Genomic DNA, 23,652 nt, shown 5'->3' on the forward strand with positions numbered 1-23,652 from the left:
AGAGACCCCAGCTCCACCTGCATCAGAGACCCTCAGCTCCACCTGCATCAGAGACCCTCAGCTTCACTTGCACCAGAGATCCCAGCTCCACCTGCATCAGAGATCCCATCTCCACCTGCATCAGAGATCCCATCTCCACCTGCATCAGAGACCCTTAGCTCCACCTGCATCAGAGATACCAGCTCCACCTGCATCAGAGATCCCATCTCCACCTGCACAAGAGATACCAGCTCCACCTGCATCAGAGATACCAGCTCCACCTGCATCAGAGATACCAGCTCCACCTGCATCAGAGATACCAGCTCCACCTGCATCAGAGATCCCATCTCCACCTGCATCAGAGATCCCATCTCCACCTGCATCAGAGATCCCATCTCCACCTGCATCAGAGACCCTTAGCTCCACCTGCATCGGAGACCCTCAGCTCCACCTGCATCAGAGACCCTCAGCTCCACCTGCATCAGAGACCCTCAGCTCCACCTGCACCAGAGACCCAGCTCCACCTGCACCAGAGACCCAGCTCCACCTGCATCAGAGATCCCAGCTCCACCTGCATCAGACACCTATTCCAGAGATCCCAGCTCTACCTCGAAAAGATAACCCAGCTCCACCTGCACCAGAGATCCCAGCTCCACCTGCACCAGAGACCCTCAGCTCCAACTGCACCAGAGACCCTCGGCTCCAACTGCACCAGAGACCCTCGGCTCCAACTGCACCAGAGACCCTCGGCTCCAACTGCACCAGAGACCCTCGGCTCCAACTGCACCAGAGACCCTCGGCTCCAACTGCACCAGAGACCCTCGGCTCCAACTGCACCAGAGACCCTCGGCTCCAACTGCACCAGAGACCCTCGGCTCCAACTGCACCAGAGACCCTCGGCTCCAACTGCACCAGAGACCCTCGGCTCCAACTGCACCAGAGACCCTCGGCTCCAACTGCACCAGAGACCCTCGGCTCCAACTGCACCAGAGACCCTCAGCTTCACTTGCACCAGAGACCCTCAGCTTCACTTGCACCAGAGACCCTCAGCTTCACTTGCACCAGAGACCCTCAGCTTCACTTGCACCAGAGACGACCCTCAGCTTCACCTGCACCAGAGACCCTCAGCTTCACCTGCATCAGAGACCCCAGCTTCACTTGCACCAGAGACCCTCAGCTTCACTTGCACCAGAGACCCTCAGCTTCACTTGCACCAGAGACCCTCAGCTTCACTTGCACCAGAGACCCTCAGCTTCACTTGCACCAGAGACCCTCAGCTTCACTTGCACCAGAGACCCTCAGCTTCACTTGCACCAGAGACCCTCAGCTTCACTTGCACCAGAGACCCCAGCTTCACTTGCACCAGAGACCCCAGCTTCACTTGCACCAGAGACCCCAGCTTCACCTGCACCAGCGATCCCAGCATCACCTGCATCAGCGATCCCAGCTTCACCTGCATCAGAGATCACAGCTCCACCTGCATCAGAGATCACAGCTCCACCTGCATCAGAGATCACAGCTCCACCTGCATCAGAGATCACAGCTCCACCTGCATCAGAGATCACAGCTCCACCTGCATCAGAGACCCTCAGCTCCACCTGCATCAGAGATCCCAGCTCCACCTGCATCAGAGATTCCAGCTCCACCTGCATGAAAGATCCAGCTCCACCTGCATCAGAGATCCCAGCTCCACCTGCACCAGAGATCCCAGCTCCACCTGCACCAGAGACCCCCAGCTTAACTTGCACCAGAGATCCCATCTCCACCTGCACCAGAGATCCCATCTCCACCTGCACCAGAGATCCCATCTCCACCTGCACCAGAGATCCCATCTCCACCTGCACCAGAGATCCCATCTCCACCTGCACCAGAGACCCCCAGCTTCACTTGCACCAGAGATCCCATCTCCACCTGCACCAGAGATCCCATCTCCACCTGCCTCAGAGAGTCCAGCTCCACCTGCCTCAGAGACCCTCAGCTCCACCTGCCTCAGAGATTCCAGCTCCACCTGCATCAGAGCCCCTCAGCGTTACTTGCACCAGAGATCCCATCTCCACCTGAATCAGAGACCCTCAGCTCCACCTGCAACAGAGATTCCAGCTCCACCTGCATCAGAGACCCTCAGCTTCACTTGCACCAGAGATCCCATCTCCACCTGCACCAGAGATCCCATCTCCACCTGCACCAGAGATCCCAGTTCCACCTGCATCAGAGACCCTCAGCTCCACCTGCATCAGAGACCCTCAGCTCCACCTGCATCAGAGACCCTCAGCTCCACCTGCACCAGAAATCCCAGCTCCACCTGCATCAGAGATCCCAGCTCCACCTGCATCAGACACCTATTCCAGAGATCCCAGCTCTACCTACCGCCAAAAGATATCCCAGCTCCACCTGCATCAAAGGCTCAACCTCTACTCGAGAACCTCAGCTTGACATGAAGCAGAGATCCCGACTACAGCTGCAAAAGAAACCCCAGCTCCGCCTTCATCAGAGATCCCAGCTCCACCTGCATCAGAGACCCTCAGCTCCACCTTCATCAGAGCTCCCAGCTCCACCTGCATCAGAGACCTGTATCAGAGATCCCAACTCTACCTCCAAAAGAGATCCCAGCTCCACCTGCATCAGAGACCTGTGTCAGAGATCCCAACTCTACCTCCAAAAGAGATCCCAGCTCCATCTGCATCAGAGACCTGTGTCAGAGATCCCAGCTCTACCACCAAAAGATATTCCAGCTCCACCTGCATCATAGACTCCACCTCTACTCTAGAACCTCACCTTGACCTGCACTGGAGATCCCGACTACACCTCTAAAGGAAATCCCAGCTCCAACTGCATCAGTTACCCTCAGCTTGACCTGTGCAAAAAAGGTCCTAGCTCTACCTCCAAAAGATATCCCAGCTTCACCTGCAAAGACTTAACCTCAACCAGACACACCCAGCTTGCCCTTTACCAGAGACTCCGGCTCCGTTTCCAGCAGAGACACCCAGCTTGCCCTTTACCAGAGACCCCATCTCCATTTCCAGCAGAGACATCCTGCTTGATCTACAGCAGAGATCCCCCTTCCCCCTCTAGCAAGGACCCCCCCGCTCCACCTGCATCCCAGTCTCCACCAGAGATCCCAACCCAAAAAAAACCTTAGTTAAGGGTCAGTTAAGGTCATCAGATTTAACGCAACAAAACTCTTGAATTTCTGCAGATCTGGGATGTGATGATCATCTTAACTTGGCATCCCCCCGTTGCAAAGCCCATGAGCACAAACATAACAGACAGGATTCCCAATGACATACAAAGTTAGAGGCTGCCAAGATAGCGCAGTGGGTTAAATGCTCGCTGCTGCAATCTGTGTGGGATCTGCAGGTCGCAGGTTCGAATTCTGACAATGTGACCTCAGCCTTTCATCCTTCTGAGGTCGATCAATGAGTTCCAACTCTGCTATATAATTAACACATCATTAGATCCTGGGGTCATCAACGGGGGGACCCCGAGTTAAGATGATCATCACTTCCAACATCTGCTGAATTCCAAGAGTTTTGTTGCATTAGATCTGATCACCTTAACTGTTCCGTAACTAAAGTCTTTTCAGTGAATATACATGTATAGACAATATAAACACATAAAACAGTATGGGGGTCATTCCGAGTTGGGTGGTAAGGGGTTACCGGCACCGGTAAGGATGCCAGTGCCGGTAACCCCCTACCGCCCTATTCTGAGGTCCCTTAGCGGGTCCCACCAGGAATGGCTGGTCTGACCAGCCGTTCTTAGCGGGACCCGTTAAGGGACCTTGGAGCTAATAACGGGCCCACTATTTGCGGGCCCGTTATTAGCGCCTTTCCCATTCCCATTCGAGCCCTATGGGGGCTCGAATGGGAATGGGGAATGGTATTTGGCATGGGGACTTACCGGGTCCGCATAGGTCGGAATGTCCCGGTAAGTCCCCATTCCACCATGGCTGCCTCCAAACTCAGAATGACCCCCTATGTCACAATGGGGGGGACTGCTGCAGTCAATCCCCCTTCCCTGGTGCTGGCACACTGATGGCTGGCTGCTGGTGTTAAGCTGGCTGGGCTCTGTCTCCATTGGAGAAACAATGGGGCCTGGCCCCTCTTCTTTCTTCAGGGTGGCACCGCCCACCACAAGGGACCACATGTACTCAGCACGCAGCCTGCATGCTTCTGAATGGGCTGGTTGGCCCCGTGCTTGTGTGGAGGGCTGCCCATAAACGCTGCTCCATCCTGCGGCTTTGAGCAATCTTCAAGGTGGGCCCCATTGGCTGGGGGGCCACCCAATCTCAATGCCACACCTGCTGCACTTTAGAGTCTCCCTGGCTGCCCTGTGGGGTCCCCCGTCACTGCGCAGCCCGCACCGTCATATTTGAGTCAGGCGGCGTCCCCGGTGTCATGGAGACACTGCTGTAATCCCTGCCGCACCTGAAGCCATTTTATGGTCAGGCGGTATCCCCTTGACAGTAGGGGATCCTGCCACGGATCACCGCCACACCCACAGCCTTGTTGCAGCTTCTGTCTGCCCCCTCAGCAATGCGTCGCAAGACACAGGGGGCTGGCCGCTGTCTTCACCAGAGCTGCTCCGCTTGGCCGGCCCAGGGCTTTTCTTCACCCGGGCCGCTCAATGGAGCAGCTTGGGACTTTCTCCTCCTCGGCCTCTTCACCCGGGTTGGCCAACAAGGCCAAACTGGGACTTTGCTTCAGGAGGGTGGAGCGGGCTTCTCCTCTCATCACCTCCTGAGCTGCACCTGGCATACGCAGCCTGGGAGGACTTTTACTAAGGGCCCACCTCACTGGCCATGAGGCAGGCCATCAGGGGCACGGCCGAGCAGCCTGGTCTGTGTCACCCCCCGCCCTCCAGACACAGGGGCAGTTCTTTCATGGCCCCGGCAGCACCTGGCATGCTTCCTGGGCCCTGGACACATGGGCCCGTCCAGTCTAACCTCCGGGCAGGCTGACATCCGCCACGGCCCCGGGGCGGCCACGCTCCCCTGACATAAGCAGCTTGGCACCCTGGATCTCTCTCTGGGCGGAACTCCCCACATGCCGCCTAGTGCCATTTTCTGTATTTAGGCTCTTGGAGGCCGCTGGCGGCAGCAACCCCCAGCCCGCAGGAAAGTCTCTTTTTTTTCCATTCTTCCAACTGTCTTTTTGTTTTAAATCCTCTTTGGATTCTTTTCCCCACTGCCCAACCCATTCTTGGACTGGGGAGTTCTGTTCTATTGTTCTTTTCTTTTAAACATTCAATCCAGCCCCATGGTGTGGGCTGGATAGTTTAGTCCAGACTGAAACACATCACACACGTAAATAAAACACACAGTACAATATTAAATGAAACTCCTTTATCACCCAGCATCTTTATTCCTGGGGTTTCTTAGGAGACAAGCATGTAGCCCCTACTTGCCGGGCCCCCGTGAGGCCACAGGCTACGCTTGCAGCAGGGATCCTAGCACTGCCTGTAGCAGATCCCCAAACTCCTGCTTCTGCAGATACCGCTACTCCTAGTGAACCCCTGACTGGGGGGTAGAGGGTTCAAGTAGATTCTCTGTGTATCGTGGCACAAGTTATCCAAGCCTGTACTCCAGAAGGGTAGAGGGAGTAGTGCCTTTACACAAAGTAGCACCAAAAGATGGCACTAACAGCATGAATGAACGTCAGACTTTGCCAAGACACTTGTTAAGAAATGATTTAATTACCATGAAGAGTCTTGGCTGGAGACTTTGGGTTTCAAAGATGCAGTTTTCTAAAGATGCTATGTAAAATACTATTCAAGAACGTAAGATACTGCAATGCTACCTGTGTGCACACGGAGGACAGGGGGGATGGCACAGGGATCCAAGCCAAATTAGATAAGAATTGCTGTATATATCACCTAACTGGCCATTTTAGGAACCCCTAAAAGTTGGCGACCAAGAAAAAGAAATTCTTTGGGGGGCCAGCGCAATCCAATGAGGATTTCTGGCCAAAATATAGGTCAAAACTTAAGAAGACTTCAACAGGCTAAACCACTAGGTGTTGTCCTAAGAGGGTTAATGAGGGCCAGGCTGTGGCATGTGTTTTTCTCCATGAATGGAGAGCTCGGGGGACAATTTCAGAGTCAAAGCTCCCAAGAGATCCCTCAGCGTGACAACCCAGAAACGTAAGATGGAATGATAGCTCTGGGGATTATTTTGGGAACTTGGATGGCGAGGGCAGCAGACAAGCACATTCTTAATCTGCCCTTTGAGATGTTCAGGGATCCACCAGAGGGTCAGTGCTTTAACCTGCACTATGATTGCACTACTAATTGACCAGGGAGTAGAAATAACTTAGCATTTCAAACGTGGGTACTTGTCCTGTGGAATGACTTGGGTGTTTTGGTGCACTATTCTTCACCTAGGAAGGACTCACAGGGGCCTCAAGGATACAGGCTGTGGAGGGGAGGCCTCTGCACCGGTTCCAGAAATGTCTATGAGGTTGCACAAATGGCCCCAAAGTTCAGTGGTGTCTTTCCTCATGCTGATGACAATGTCCAGGGGATGCTTGGTCTCTCTGACAAGGAACTCCACTAGCAGATGTCCCTCAGGATGATCAGGGGTTTGGCACAATCGGACGTATGGCATACGGACGCGGATGGTAAAGTGTTTCCAGCATCCATACCCAAGTCCCGGAAGGGCCCTTCTATTGCGGGAATTCTAAGACTGGGCTAGGATAGGTTGGGGAGGGGCTCTCTTCCAGCTGCAGAGATCCCTCAATCAGAGATTCATTGGTGTTGCTATTTTCATGCTTCTGCTGGGGAGTGGGATGGAGCATTCCCCCCCCACCCCCCCCGCCCGACAGGGCCAACCAATAAGAGCATTAAGTGTTTCCCGCACCTAAGTGTGATCATTGCTAAACTCAACAGTGCAGGGTGTGGTAGGGGAGAAATCCCTGCCTATGGTCAAAACCAAGACAATTACAGAAAAACAGAGGGTTGTCTTTCATTTCAAATGCCATGATTATTTTGATATTTTGGAAAATTTGATTTGGAGGAATTTGTAGTACGCAAACTGAGCAGAACAAGCCATCTCTGGGCGCGAGGAGATGGATCAGAGAGGAGTAGGATGGGAGCCACTGATATGTTTAACGGAAGAGGTAGGATTTTAGGGCATTCCAGAATGGGCAACGGTGTTAACAATCCAAATGAGCAATGGAAGATTATTCCACGTACAAGGAGTGATCACAGGGAATCTACGTCCTCCTCTTGTTTTTAATTTAGATTTAGGAATGTCCAGAAGTAGCGAGTGTTCCGACCCTAAAGATCAATCTTTGTGTTCTTAGTACTTGGGAGCCAGGCCATGAACACGCTTAAATACTAGACACCTGATCCTAAAAACAATCCTGTGACTCACCAGAAGCCAGTGCAATGATTTCCTTAACGATGAAACAGAGCCCCGCTTAGACAAAGGTATTTTTGGGGTTTAGTTGGAGTCCCTTATGGAGCGTCCAGCTGCTGATATCGTCCAGTCAAACAGAAATATTGTTGAAATCATCTGCAGGTCGCTTTGCTTTAACATGTGCCTGAGTGCCCTCAGCATAAGAGTGGTGTAACAGATCATGTTTGGCAGATTTGTATAGCGAGTGACTGGTGTAAATATGAAAACAATGGTGACAGAGAGGAGCCCTGAGGGACTCCACATTCCACCAAGATAGAGGAGCAGCGATAAAGACCCAATCTGAGACTCTGGCCATGATCTTTCAAAAAAGATGAGAACCATTTCAGTGCTTCATCTGAAATGTGTGCTGTGGTTCTGAGGCGAGATGTGAGAACCTGACGATCCACCATGTGGGGATCAAGCATCACTAATAAAGAGTAGCATCCTTCATCTTCGGCCACCGAATTATCATCCAAGACTTATAATGTTTAATTAGACGCGCTCAGACCAGAGAGCATCAGTTGCAAGGCAATCGTCTACGAGAGATGTCTATTGTCACAGGGCAGTCTTGTAGAGGCACCTTCTAAACACTCGCTCTACCCATTTACACACAGTGCAGGGCGACATTAGACCACAGGAATAGGTCATGTCAGGACGCAGGGAGAAAGGGTGGAAGGCAAATCCATGCATGCATACAGTAAGCATACATCACACACATTAAGAGCACAGAAGCAGAATGGTCCAGCGAAGACTGCCACCTCCCGTTCTGTAAGGGGTCACTTGGCAAGGTAAAGAGGGACAGTTGCCTCCCATCTTCCTGCAACACTTCATGCTTGAGCCGCTCCCACAGAGGATGCCCCCCGCCCCCCACAGGGGCACACGGGTCTGCATTCCTACACACTAAGCCCACTGGGGAATGAGCATGTCTATAGAACAAACATCAAACAGAACACGGCATGCAGACAGTGAAAAATAGTTCTTAAAAAGCCAGATTCTGGTATGCACCTGCAGCAGATACCTCAGCTTCCCTGGCGACAAATATGCAGCCTCCACCTGCATCACTAACTCAGCTCTGCCTGCAGCAGATATTCCAACTGTATCTGTGGGTGCAGCAGGGGCATAATTCTGCCTGTGGCAAATACCCCAGTGCCAGCTTCAACAGAGGCCTGGGTTCTACCTGTAGTAGATACCCCGGGACCAACTTCAGAAAAGCCTGTGCCCTGCTTGTTGCAGATATGCCAGGGACATAGGCCCTGGCGATAGCAGATACCCCATATCCGCACAGAGCAGATACTCCAGCTTCATCTTCAGCACAGGCCCAAGCCCGACCTGCAACAGAAACCCCAACTCTGCCTGCAGCAGATGCCCCAGCCCCATCTGCAGAAGAGACATAGCCCTGGCCTGCAGCAGATACGCCATATCTGCCCATGCAACTGACCAAAGCTCCATCTGCAGGAGCCCAAGCCCTGATCCAAGTAAGGGTATACACCTTCCTCACCCCAGACCAGGGACAGTCCCCATGGGAACCACCCCCATATGCCCTCAGGCCAGCTGGATAGGAAGGAGCACTGCACTCGTAAAATAGCATTGCTGTTAGCAGGAGATGGGTCATACCGTATTAAACTGAACACAGATAGCAAGGTGGATTTTATAGGGGTCCCAACGGGAACTTCTCTTTATTTATAAAAACACTTCTCTTATCAAACCGTCCTAATCCTGTATTTCTAATTCGCTTCCTAAAACTGAACCAGCAGGAGTTCACTCTAAATGGACTCTGCTCTGCCTGCCCACCCTTCCTGGCAGGGGTCACTGGGAGACCCACAAGACTGGGACTGATGCAATAGACCCCCTTCCTAATGCCGGGTACCACCCACAGATGCGTGAGGCCAGAGGATGGCCACGGCGGGTGGTCCCAACCACTAGGCAGCCTCAGGCAGGCTGCCACTTCCATCACCTGTCTCTGGCCCATATTGTTACCCCGTCTATAATCTTGTCCCCATACTCCCTTGTAAATTCACTATACCTACCCACCTACTTTACATTTAACCAACTTCAAATGTCCCCATAAGATCCCCCCTCTACTTAACATGCCTAATGATTACCCTACATAGCACTTTCTATACACTTAAATATATATGCATAAATATGCATAAACATGCACAATAGCGAACAGCATATAGAACATAGTCTTTCTACATAGGGGCGACTGTGCAGCCAGCCACTGCATTCAAAGGACCTTCTTGGGTCTGTCTATATGGTGGATTCCTTCCCCTGATTGATGATGGGGCTGTTTCAGATGTAATTGGGGACTGGCCCCCACCATGTCTTTCATCTGGGTGGCCCTGCCCACCTGTTATATATAGTCTTGTACATTGTCACTGGCCTGGAGTGATTGCCAATAGAATGTGATGTATGATGCAGCCAGGAGAATGTTGAGTGCATCAGTGTATGAATGTTCTGAGTGAGTCAGTTGGGGGCTTGAGCTGGAGTGAGTGGATGGCCGGTGGGTCTTCTCCTTCATGTGTACTGTACTACCTATCCCTGTCCTTGTCCTGTCATCCAGACTACTGTAAATACCTGAGTAACTGGAACTGTACATATTGTACCAATAACGCATACCTGGAACAACATCAGTCTCCACAGCTGGTCTGTGTGTTCTGTGTGACTAATAAGAGACTTTATTACACCACCACAGGGGGCCACACGCACAAACTGCACGGCCGCGCGCTTTACAATTTCCAGGGTAGTCCCTGTCATCAAGTGGGGACGCAGCCACGTCAGCACCCCCCGGCCTGCTGCCATTCATATATTCAGGGTGCCCCCCACCCGTAGTGTGGAGGGGCCACCCGCATCACTGCACCCCGTGTGGTGCCATCTTTGCTCCAGGCAGCCTCCCCTCTAGCGTAGGGATGCCTGGCGTGCACTCACGGGCCCACCCCCTCATGTCTCAGTGTCTTGGAGACATAGGGCCCGGCGCGCAGTCTTCACCTGGGCCGCGATGACTGAGCAGCTGGGACTTTTCAATTCACCTGGGCTGCTGTGGCAGCCCACGGTGTCTCACCACCTTGGCCACTCTGGCGGCCGGGGGCTTTTGGCGGGCATGCCAGACTTCCCCCTCCACTTTTCACCGCTCGAGCCGTCTAGAAGACGCAGCCCAGGAAGACTTCCCAATCAGGCCAACAAGGTTGGCCAAAACGGGGCCAAGGCCAGGTTGCCTGGTTTGGGCTGCCCCCCACACGTGTTCTGGACTGGGCAGCTCTTTCCTCTTTGTCCCAGGCAGCCTTGTGCACGCTGACTGGGCCTTTTGATCTCGCTGGGCCTGTCCAGGTCTGGCCCACAGTGTGGACTGATACCCACCACAGCCCCATATGGCCCGATGCCTGCAATGTCTGTGGGCCCTTGGAGGCTGTGCGAGGCCATGGCACCCCCCAGGGGTTGTTTTTCTTTCTTCTCCCCCACTGTTTTCTTTTCTCTCTCCTTCTCCCCTTTAGCTTTTTTGTCTCTCTTCTAACTGTCCTCTAAGTGTCTCTTGAAATGTTCTCTGAGTCTTTTCTCCCCTGGCCAGCCCATTCTTGGCCAGGAGAGTTCTATCCCTTTGTTTCTCGTTTTCCTTCCCAACATTCCATCCAGCCCCATCCAACCCTGAAACACCCACACTATATACAATAAAGTATTTGATCAAACCCTGGTGTCTGTCATTTTTTTCTCTATTTTTTCCCCTTATGGTATCATTTTGCAGCCCCTTCTAGCAGGGCTCCATATCGGCACCCCTGCCTACCGTAGATACCCATACACCCGCTAGTCCCCGGGGATCTGTCACCCAGGTGGCCAGGGCACTGCCATTGCTTTTGGATCCAGTGCCCGGGGGTGGACCGGTGCGGCAGGATTACCTGGCTGAGGAGTCGTTGGGGAGGGGAAGTGGGACACTGCATTGTGAAAGGCGGTATCCCCTTCCCTGTAACACCTTTTACCCGTCCTACCAGGTAGGATACCTAGGAAGTCACTCCCCCCCTCCTCACTTTCCCCACACAAACACTTTCTCACGGACAGCGCAACGTGAGCGTCAACGGACTAACACCAGAGCTGCCGTATAGCTGACATGTCCCAATACAATGGTTGGGGAGGGAAACGGATGAAGGGCCACTTCAGAAACTGGGCGGGGCAAACTTGGAGGCTCCGACCCCTCTGTTCTACTGCAAGGGTTGCCTGGCGTGGGGCCCAAGTAACAAATGGTAAATTCTAAAGCACAATATGGCAGTTAGAATGACAACGGGAATGGATTTGAAGATAGCATATAAATTTAGTTGCTTTTATAATTTTTATATCTAAAGGCCAGGTATCCGCTCAGGCATCACCCTTTAAGCAAAAGCGACCACCAGGGGATGAGGCGGTAGTATAGTGTGCCACTCATCCAACTTCCACATGAGATACAAACCCTACATTTCTGTTCATTATACCATTATACGACAGATTTTCTACTGCATAGATGTCCTATTAAGAGCAGTCACCTTAATCCTTTTTTTAAAAAATGAAACCATTCATCTTAATCCGTTTTCAGAGAGTCTGCCCCTCCGCCCCAATCCCTGGACATCCTTCGAGCCTCCCCTAGTGGGGGTAGCCCCCAGTTTGAAGACCACTGCACTAGAGTGACAGTGTAGGATGTTCTGCCCCACATGATTTTACAGAGAGTTTGGGCATGCATCGAAGTCCTCAGTGTGAAGGTGACTCCTGAGAAGCTAGCGCTTACCACAACTCCTGAGAAGCTAGCGCTTACCACAACTCCTGAGAAGCTAGCGCTTAACACAGCACCTGAGAAGCTAGCGCTTACCGCAGCTCCTGAGAAGCTAGCGCTTACCACAGCTCCTGAGAAGCTAGCGCTTACCACAACTCCTGAGAAGCTAGCGCTTACCACAACTCCTGAGAAGCTAGCGCTTAACACAGCTCCTGAGAAGCTAGCGCTTACCACAACTCCTGAGAAGCTAGCGCTAACCACAACTCCTGAGAAGCTAGCGCTTACCACAGCACCTGAGAAGCTAGCGCTTACCACAACTCCTGAGAAGCTAGCGCTTACCACAACTCCTGAGAAGCTAGCGCTTAACACAGCACCTGAGAAGCTAGCGCTTACCACAACTCCTGAGAAGCTAGCGAGCTAGCGCTTACCACAACTCCTGAGAAGCTAGCGCTTACCACAGCACCTGAGAAGCTAGCGCTTACCACAACTCCTGAGAAGCTAGCGCTTACCACAACTCCTGAGAAGCTAGCGCTTACCACAACTCCTGAGAAGCTAGCGCTTACCACAGCACCTGAGAAGCTAGCGCTTACCACAACTCCTGAGAAGCTAGCGCTTACCACAACTCCTGAGAAGCTAGCGCTTACCACAACTCCTGAGAAGCTAGCGCTTACCACAGCACCTGAGAAGCTAGCGCTTACCACAACTCCTGAGAAGCTAGCGCTTACCACAACTCCTGAGAAGCTAGCGCTTACCACAACTCCTGAGAAGCTAGCGCTTACCACAGCACCTGAGAAGCTAGCGCTTACCACAACTCCTGAGAAGCTAGCACTTACCACAACTCCTGAGAAGCTAGCGCTTACCACAACTCCTGAGAAGCTAGCGCTTACCACAGCACCTGAGAAGCTAGCGCTTAACACAGCACCTGAGAAGCTAGCGCTTACCACAACTCCTGAGAAGCTAGCGCTTACCACAACTCCTGAGAAGCTAGCGCTTACCACAGCACCTGAGAAGCTAGCGCTTAACACAGCACCTGAGAAGCTAGCGCTTACCACAGCACCTGAGAAGCTAGCGCTTACCACAGCACCTGAGAAGCTAGCGCTTAACACAGCACCTGAGAAGCTAGCGCTTACCACAGCACCTGAGAAGCTAGCGCTTACCACAACTCCTGAGAAGCTAGCGCTTACCACAACTCCTGAGAAGCTAGCGCTTACCACAACTCCTGAGAAGCTAGCGCTTACCACAGCACCTGAGAAGCTAGCGCTTAACACAGCACCTGAGAAGCTAGCGCTTACCACAACTCCTGAGAAGCTAGCGCTTACCACAACTCCTGAGAAGCTAGCGCTTACCACAGCACCTGAGAAGCTAGCGCTTAACACAGCACCTGAGAAGCTAGCGCTTACCACAGCACCTGAGAAGCTAGCGCTTACCACAGCACCTGAGAAGCTAGCGCTTAACACAGCACCTGAGAAGCTAGCGCTTACCACAGCACCTGAGAAGCTAGCGCTTACCACAACTCCTGAGAAGCTAGCGCTTGCCACAACTCCTGAGAAGCTAGCGCTTACCACAACTCCTGAGAAGCTAGCGCTTACCACAACTCCTGAGAAGCTAGCGCTTGCCACAACTCCTGAGAAGCTAGCGATTGCCACAACTCCTGAGAAGCTAGCGCTTGACACAACTCCTGAGAAGCTAGCGCTTGACACAGCACCTGAGAAGCTAGCGCTTGACACAGCACCTGAGAAGCTAGCGCTTGACACAGCACCTGAGAAGCTAGCGCTTGACACAGCGCCTGAGAAGCTAGCGCTTGACACATCTCCTGGGAAGCTAGCACTTGGCACAGCGCCTGAGTAGCTAGCACTTGGCACAGCGCCTGAGTAGCTAGTACTTATCACAGCCCCTGAGAAGCTATCACTTAACACAGCTCTTGAAAAGCTAACGCTCAATACAGCTCCTGAGAAGCCAGTGCTTGACACAGCTCCTGAGAGGCAAGATTCTATCATTTCCCTTGAGCACACACAGGTTCACCAGGATAGATTTCCTTTCCCTTGAAGGACAATCCTACGTCCCTGATCACCATGTGACAAGATCTGCATGTTTCCTGACCTGCAGCACCCCGGGGGTCCCTGGATTCTCCCAACCAGATATGCTCAGTGTGTGCATTCTGCCCACTGTGAATACGTCCAGTGTGTTGCAATAATCGTCTTTAGTGTGGCGATTTTTTGTCCTTGTGCTGCATGTACATTCTGCCCCCCAAGTCCCCTCTAAATTCCTACTCTAAGTCCATTGACCTCCCCCATCCATAGTCGAATTAAGACTGTACAAAGCCTCCTTTCTATTAGTCAATAATTCCTGTTTATAAAGCACTTAGGCCAAAGAACTGTACAGAAATTACCAAAAGAGCGGTAACAAAAATGCATGACCAGTAACAAAGGGTTAAACAGCCTGATTTTGCATTCTCAGCAATGTAGATAGCAAAAAGGCGAACTTAGAGAACAGACCAGGCAGATGTAGGAGCCAAGAATTTCCCTGAAATGGCCCTATGTTACACCATGCAAGCAAATGTAGTGAGCAAGCGAACCCCTCCAAGTGGGGCTTGGGGGCTTCTCTACTCAAGAAAATGTAGAACATGGGTCCAAATAGTGCATCTTAATTAAAATAATTGTCAAACATTGCAAAAAACAGACATTACACATTTGTAGAGCACTCTGTTGCTTCCTTAAGCTAGGACTGTGCTCAAAATATTCCATGATAAAATACAAAGAATAATGATCGTTTGTTAAGAGGAATAACATACTGGAAACTTTATACCATATGTTTTGCTTCAACAGCAGTTGGGGGTGAGGGTGATGGAAGAGCCAGTGAAAATGTTGCTGCGAAAATGGCCACCAGGTGGCGACATTTCCCTAAAAATGCACCCTCCAGACAATCAAACACGTTCCCCGAATATTCTAGGATTGGAGGAAATAATATACAATTAGACCCCTCCTACAATATTTGGGGAAAGCATTTTAGGGTACAGGAAAAAAGTCACCTACCTGCCGCCTTGTTCAAGGCCAGACCTGATCACATGGAACCAGTGATGGATGGAAGAGGAGGGTTCCCACCCAATTGAGGCCCATGATGTGGAGGTCCACCAGGAGATCTCCAGATGTCCTGATAGGACGGCCCACCGCGAGGTTTGAAGTGGGTCCGAGGATCTGGAACCCAGCCTGTCCACCATGGCCTGGCTGGATGATGGTATCTGTCAGGCATGTTTGGCTTGTTTCCAACTTTCCTTTGAGTGCTGATTGTAATATTTGGATGTCTCTTCTCTGCATGTGAGGATCTGTTGATGAATACAGATATAGGTGGCAGCTGAAGGGGACAGGAGCCACCCTGACCCACTCTCCTTCTCCTTCATTTGCAGAGGAACGAGGCCAAGGCCCTGCCCCGCGTCTCGCACTTTGGCGACACGTTCCGCTTCATCCTTCTCACCTTCATCGCCCTGGCCTGTATCGCTGGAATCGTCATCGCCGCCTCAGTCATCTTCTGCCTGCGCCAGCATGCCAAACAGAGGGAGAAGGAACGCTTGGCAGGACTAGGGCCGGAAGGGGCTCCGGACTCCTCGCTGGAGTATCAGGTATGGACGGTCACCAGGACATGACACCAGAGGGTTTCACCGGCATAGAAAAGGGTAACTTGAGGACAACCAGTCGGGCATCAAGGAGACAAATATGCACAGGGGCAGTTTCCCTATCTCTACCCCCTTCCAAAGGACTAGACGTCAGCACACAGAGGGAGCCCGTCTAGCTATGTGGCACAAGCACAGACTCAGGGAATCTCTCTGCCTGATCTAGAATACTTGTACTCAGCAAAGACACAGTGAGTCCCTCTACCCGATCCTGATAACACTGGCACCAGCACAGACCCTGGGAGTCCCTCTGCCTAATCCAGAACCCTCTGACACCAGCAAAGATACTGTGAGTTCCTCTACCCAATCTAGATATGACTGTCCCCAGCAAACACTCCAGTAGCCCTGCTACCTAATCCTGAACAGACTGACACCAGCAAAGACAGGGGGAGTCCTTCTACCCGATCCTGATAACACTGACACCATCACAGACTCTGGGAGTCCCTCTGCCTGATCCAGAACCCTCTGACACCAGCAAAGGCACACACAGTGAGTCCCTTTACCCAATCCTGATCAGAACGACACCAGCACAGACTCTGGGAGTCCCTCTGCCTGATCCAGAACTCTGTGACATCAGCAAAGGCACAGCGAGTCCCTCTACCGAATCTAGATATGACTGACCCCAGCAAACACTCCAGTAGCCCTGCTACCCAATCTGAATCAGATTGACATCAGCAAAGACAGGGGGGAGTCCTTCTACCTGATCTAGATCAGACCGACACCAGCAAAGTCTCCAGGAGCTCTGCTACCCCATCTAGATAACAATGACTCAGGAGTCTCAGGAGGATAGCTCAGGGACAGCGCTTGCCTTGGAAGCAAGACGATGCGGAGCAACACAGGTTCGATCCCCGGGTCTGCGCTTCGAAACCTCTGGATATTAAGCATGTTATAAATAACCAATAACAATTACTGACACCAGCAGAGACTTCAGAAGCCCCTCTACCTGATCTAGAGCACACTGACAACAGCAGAGACAGAGGGAATCCCTTTACCTAATGTATAACAAACTGACACAGCACAGACTCTGCATGCCCCTCTACGTGATCTAGAACACACTGGCAACGCACAGACTCTGCGTGCCCCTCTACCTGATCTAGAACACACTGACACCAACAGATTCCGGCAGCCCCTCTAATGGATCCAGAACACACTGACCCCAGTAAAGAGACAGGGAGCCCCTCTACCCAGCACAGACAGAGGGAGTCTCTGTACCCGATCTATTCCTGACTGACACCAGCAAAACCAGAGGGAGACTCTCTACCTGATCTAGATCACACAGACACCAGAAAAGACAGGAGTCCCTCTATCTGATCTAGAACACACTGACATCTTCCCAATATATAACACATTAACACCAGTACAGACTCTGGGAGCCCCTCTACTTGATCCAGAACCCTCGGACACCAGCAAAGACACAGTGACTCCCTCTACCTGATCTAGATCTGACTGACACCAGCACAGACTCTGGGAATCCCTCTGCCTGGTCCAGAACCTTCTGACACCAGCAAAGACACAGCGAGTCCCTCTACCTGACCTAGATCAGACGGACAGAACACAGACTCTGGGGGTGCCGCTATGCAATCTAGAACACACAGACACAAGTAAACACAGAGGGAGTCCCTCTATCCGATCTAGAACATACTGACATCAGCAAAGACAGGGAATCCCTCTTCCTGATATAGAACACATTAACACCAGCACAGACTCTGGGAATCCCTCTGTCTGATCCAGAGCCTTCTGACACCAGCAAAGACACAGTGAGTTCCTCTACCTGATCTAGATAAGACTGACAGAAGCACAGACTCCAGGGGGCCCTCTGCCTGATCCAGAACCCTCTGACCCCTGCAAAAACACAGTGAGTCCCTCTACTTGATCTAGATCAGACTGACACTAGCACATCCTATAGGAGCCCCGCTACCCGATCTAGAACACACAGATACAAGCAAAGACAGAGGGAGTCCCTATATCCGATCTAGAACACACTGACATCAGCAAAGACAGGGAATCCCTCTTCCCAATATAGAACACATTAACACCAGCACAGACTCTGGGAGCCCATCTGCTTGATCCAGAACCCTCTGACACCAGAAAGACACAGTGCCTCTACCTGATCCTGATATGCCTGACACAAGCACAGACTCGAGGATACCTTCTGCCTGATCCAGAACCCTCTGACACCAGCAAAGACACAGTGAGTCCCTCTACCCAATCTTGATAAGACTGACACCAGCACAGACTCTGGGAGTCCCTCTGCCTGATCCAGAACCCCCTGACACCAGCAAAGACACAGGGAGTCCCTCTACCCGATCCTGATAACACTGACACCAGCACAGACTCTGGGAGTCCATCTGCCTGATCCAGAACTCTCTGGCACCAGCAAAGACACAGTGAGTCCCTCTACCCAATGCTAATCAGACTGGCACCAGAACAGACTCTGGGAGTTCATCTGCCTGATCCAGAACCCTCTGACACCAGCAATGGCACTGTGAGTCCCTCTACCCAATCTAGATATGACTGACCCCAGAAAACACTCCAGTAGCCCTGCTGCCCAATCTGAATCAGACTGACATCAGCAAAGACGGGGGGAGTCCTTCTACCTGATCTAGATCAGACCGACACCAACAAAGTCTCCAGGAGCTCTGCTACCCCATCTAGATAACACTGACTCAGGAGTCTCGGGAGGATAGCTCAGGGACAATGCTTGCCTTGGAAGCAAGACGATGCAGAGCAACACTGGTTCGATCCCCGGGTCTGCTCTTAGAAACCTCTGGATATTAAGCGTGTTATAAATAACCAATTACAATTACTGACACCAGCAGATACTCCAGAAGCCCCTCTACCTGATCTAGAGCCCACTGACACCAGCGGAGACAGAGGGAATCCCTTTACCTAATGTATAACAAACTGACACAGCACAGACTCTGCGTGCCCCTCTACCTCATCTAGAACACACTAACAACACACAGACTCTGCGTGCCCTTCTACATGATCTAGAACACACTGCCCACAGTAAAAAGACAGGGAGCCCCTCTACACAGCAGAGACAGAGAGAGTCCCTGTACCCGATCTAGTCCTGACTGACACCAGCAAAGAGAGAGGGAGACTCTCTACCTCATCTCGATCAGTCTGACACCAGCAGAGACTCCAGGAACCCCGCTATCTGATCTAGAACACACAGACACCGGCAAAGACAGGAGTCCCTCTATCTGATCTAGAACACACTGACATCTTCCAAATATATAACACATTAACACCATTACAGACTCTGGGAGCCCCTCTATATGATCCAGAACCCTCTGACACCAGCAAAGGCACAGTGACTCCCTTTACCTGATCTAGATCAGACTGACAACAGCACAGACTCCGGGGGTCCCTCTGCCTGATCCAGAACCTTCTAACACCAGAAAAGATTCAGTGAGTCCCTATACCTGCTCTAGATCAGACTGACAGAAGCACAGTCTCGCGGTGGGGGGGGGGGGCACTATGCAATCTAGAACACAGACATAAGTAAACATAGAGGAAGTCCCTCTATCGGATCTAGATCATACTGACATCAGCAAAGACAGGGAATCCCTCTTCCCGATAGAGAACACATTAAGACCAGCACAGACTCTGGGAATCCCTCTGTCTGATCCAGAACCTTCTGACACCAGCAAAGACACAGTGAGTCCCTCTACCCAATCTAGATATGACTGACCCCAGCAAATACTCCATTAACCCTGCTACCCAATCTGAATCAGACTGACATCAGCAAGGACACAGTGAGTCCCACTACCTGATCTAGATAAGACTGACAGAAGCACAGACTCCAGGTGGCCCTCTGCCTGATCCAGAACCCTCTGACACCTGCAAAAACACAGTGAGTTCCTCTACCCAATCTAGATATGACTGACCCCAGCACCCAGCAAATACTCCATTAACCCTGCTACCCAATCTGAATCAGACTGACATCAGCAAAGACACAGTGAGTCCCATTACCTGATCTAGATAAGACTGACAGAAGCACAGACTCCAGGTGGCCCTCTGCCTGATCCAGAACCCTCTGACACCTGCAAAAACACCGTGAGTTTCTCTACTTGATCTAGATCAGACTGACACTAGCACATCCTCCAGGGGCCCGCTATCCGATCTAGAACACACAGACACAAGCAAAGACAGAGGGAGTCCCTATATCCGATCTAGAACACACTGACTTCAGCAAAGACAGGGAATCCCTCTTCCCAATATAGAACACATTAACACCAGCACAGACTCTGGGAGCCCATCTGCTTGATCCAGAACCCTCTGACACCAGCAAAGGCACAGTGAGTGCCTCTACCTGATCCTGATACGTCTGACACGAGCACAGACTTGAGGATGCCTTGTGCCTGATCCAGAACCTTCTGACACCAGCAAAGACACATTGAGTCCCTCTACATGATCTATATCGGACTGACGGCAGCACAGAATATGGGGGCCCCTCTGCCTGATCCAGAACCCTCTGACACCTGCAAAAACACAGTGAGTTCCTCTACTTGATCTAGATCAGACTGACACTAGCACATCCTCCAGGGGCCCGCTATCCGATCTAGAACACACAGACACAAGCAAAGACAGAGGGAGTCCCTCTATCCGATCTACAACACACTGACATCATCAAAGACAGGAAGTCTCTCAAACGATACAGAACACATTAACATCAGAACAGACTCTGGGAGCCCCTCTTCCCGGTCGAGAACATACTGAGACCAGCACAGACTCCAGCATCCAACTGCCTGATCTAGAACACACTGACACCAGCACAAAGAATGGGAGCCCGCTACTCAACCTAGAACACACTGACACCAGCACAGACTCTGGGGGTCCCTCTGCCTGATCCAGAACCTTCTGACACCAGCAAGGACACAGTGATTCCCTCTACCTGATCTAGATCAGACTGACACCAGCACAGACTCCATTAACCCTGCTACCCAATCTGAATCAGACTGACATCAGCAAAGACACAGTGAGTCCCACTACCTGATCTAGATAAGACTGACAGAAGCACAGACTCCAGGTGGCCCTCTGCCTGATCCAGAACCCTCTGACACCTGCAAAAACACAGTGAGTTCCTCTACCCAATCTAGATATGACTGACCCCAGCACCCAGCAAATACTCCATTAACCCTGCTACCCAATCTGAATCAGACTGACATCAGCAAAGACACAGTGAGTCCCATTACCTGATCTAGATAAGACTGACAGAAGCACAGACTCCAGGTGGCCCTCTGCCTGATCCAGAACCCTCTGACACCTGCAAAAACACCGTGAGTTTCTCTACTTGATCTAGATCAGACTGACACTAGCACATCCTCCAGGGGCCCGCTATCCGATCTAGAACACACAGACACAAGCAAAGACAGAGGGAGTCCCTATATCCGATCTAGAACACACTGACTTCAGCAAAGACAGGGAATCCCTCTTCCCAATATAGAACACATTAACACCAGCACAGACTCTGGGAGCCCATCTGCTTGATCCAGAACCCTCTGACACCAGCAAAGGCACAGTGAGTGCCTCTACCTGATCCTGATACGTCTGACACGAGCACAGACTTGAGGATGCCTTGTGCCTGATCCAGAACCTTCTGACACCAGCAAAGACACATTGAGTCCCTCTACATGATCTATATCGGACTGACGGCAGCACAGAATATGGGGGCCCCTCTGCCTGATCCAGAACCCTCTGACACCTGCAAAAACACAGTGAGTTCCTCTACTTGATCTAGATCAGACTGACACTAGCACATCCTCCAGGGGCCCGCTATCCGATCTAGAACACACAGACACAAGCAAAGACAGAGGGAGTCCCTCTATCCGATCTACAACACACTGACATCATCAAAGACAGGAAGTCTCTCAAACGATACAGAACACATTAACATCAGAACAGACTCTGGGAGCCCCTCTTCCCGGTCGAGAACATACTGAGACCAGCACAGACTCCAGCATCCAACTGCCTGATCTAGAACACACTGACACCAGCACAAAGAATGGGAGCCCGCTACTCAACCTAGAACACACTGACACCAGCACAGACTCTGGGGGTCCCTCTGCCTGATCCAGAACCTTCTGACACCAGCAAGGACACAGTGATTCCCTCTACCTGATCTAGATCAGACTGACACCAGCACAGACTCTGGGGGTCCCTCTTGAACTTCTGAAGCTGTTTTTGCAGTAGCACTTTACACTTGGTGAGCAAAGCATGTGGAGGCTTCTGAAGCAGTCTTAGCAGTAGCACTTTACACTTGGTCAGCTAAGCGTGTGGAGGATTCTAAATCAGTCTTTGCAGTACTACTTTACACTTGGTGAGCAAAGCATGTGGAGGCTTCTGAAGCAGTCTTTGCAGTAGCACTTTACACTTGGTCAGCTAAGCGTGTGGAGGATTCTAAAGCAGTCTTTGCAGTACTACTTTACACTTGGTGAGCAAAGCATGTGGAGGCTTCTGAAGCAGTCTTTGCAGTAGCACTTTACACTTGGTCAGCTAAGCGTGTGGAGGATTCTAAAGCAGTCTTTGCAGTACTACTTTACACTTGGTGAGCAAAGCATGTGGAGGCTTCTGAAGCAGTCTTTGCAGTAGCACTTTACATTTAGTGAGCAAAACAAGTGGAGGCTTCTGAAGTAGTCTTTGCAGTAGCACTTTACACTTGGTGACAAAAGCGCAGGGATGCTTCTGAAGCAGTCTTTGCAGTAGCACATTACACTTGGTTAGCAAAGCATGTGGAGGCTTCTGAAGCAGTCTTTGCAGTAGCACTTTACACTTGGTGAGCAAAGCATGCCGAGCCTTCTGAATTCGTCTTTGCAGTAGCACTTTGCACTTGGTCAGATTATTGTGTGGAGGCTTCTGAAGTAGTCTTTGATGTAGCACTTTACACTTGGTGAGCAAAGCAAGTGGAGGCTTTTGAAATAGTATTTGCAGTACCAGTTTACACTTGGTGAGCAAAGCATGTTGAGGCTTTTGAAATAGTATTTGCAGTAGCAGTTTACACTTGGTGAGCAAAGCATGTTGAGACTTCTGAAATAGTCTTTGCAGTAGCACTTTACACTTGGTGAGCAAAGCATGTGGAGGCTTTTGAAATAGTATTTGCAGTAGCAGTTTACACTTGGTGAGCAAAGCATGTTGAGGCTTTTGAAATAGTATTTGCAGTAGCAGTTTACACTTGGTGAGCAAAGCATGTTGAGACTTCTGAAATAGTCTTTGCAGTAGCACTTTACACTTGGTGGAGCAAAGCACGGGGAGGCTTCTGAAGCAGTCTTTGCAGTACCGCTTTACACTTGGTGAGCAAAGCATGTGGAGGCTTCTGAAGTAGTTTTTGCAGTAGCAGTTTACACTTGCAAAGCGTTTTGAGGCTTTCTGAAGTAGTCTTTGCAGTAGCACTTTACACTTGGTGAGCAAAGCATGTGGAGGCTTCTGAAGCAGTCTTTGCAGTAGCACTTTACACTTGGTGAGCAAAGCATGCCAAGCCTTCTGAATTCGTCTTTGCAGTAGCACTTTACACTTGGTCAGATTATTGTGTGGAGGCTTCTGAAGTAGTCTTTGATGTAGCACTTTACACTTGGTGAGCAAAGCAAGTGGAGGCTTTTGAAATAGTATTTGCAGTACCAGTTTACACTTGGTGAGCAAAGCATGTTGAGGCTTTTGAAATAGTATTTGCAGTAGCAGTTTACACTTGGTGAGCAAAGCATGTTGAGACTTCTGAAATAGTCTTTGCAGTAGCACTTTACACTTGGTGAGCAAAGCATGTGGAGGCTTTTGAAATAGTATTTGCAGTAGCAGTTTACACTTGGTGAGCAAAGCATGTTGAGGCTTTTGAAATAGTATTTGCAGTAGCAGTTTACACTTGGTGAGCAAAGCATGTTG

General features: G+C 51.1%; 1 protein-coding gene across 2 annotated transcripts in view; it reads left to right on the top strand.

The window, feature by feature from the left end:
* Positions 1-23,652, top strand: part of PTPRN (protein tyrosine phosphatase receptor type N) — a 488,337-nt gene that overhangs the window by 335,059 nt on the left and 129,626 nt on the right. For both annotated transcript variants that reach the window (XM_069616889.1, XM_069616888.1), the window contains exon 13: positions 15,511-15,723. In XM_069616889.1, the coding sequence (XP_069472990.1) occupies positions 15,511-15,723 (213 nt within the window). The remainder of the gene's footprint in view (positions 1-15,510; positions 15,724-23,652) is intronic.

Source organism: Ambystoma mexicanum, chromosome 9, assembly GCF_040938575.1.
Source record: "Ambystoma mexicanum isolate Mex_15411 chromosome 9, UKY_AmexF1_1, whole genome shotgun sequence".
NCBI lineage: Eukaryota > Metazoa > Chordata > Amphibia > Caudata > Ambystomatidae > Ambystoma > Ambystoma mexicanum.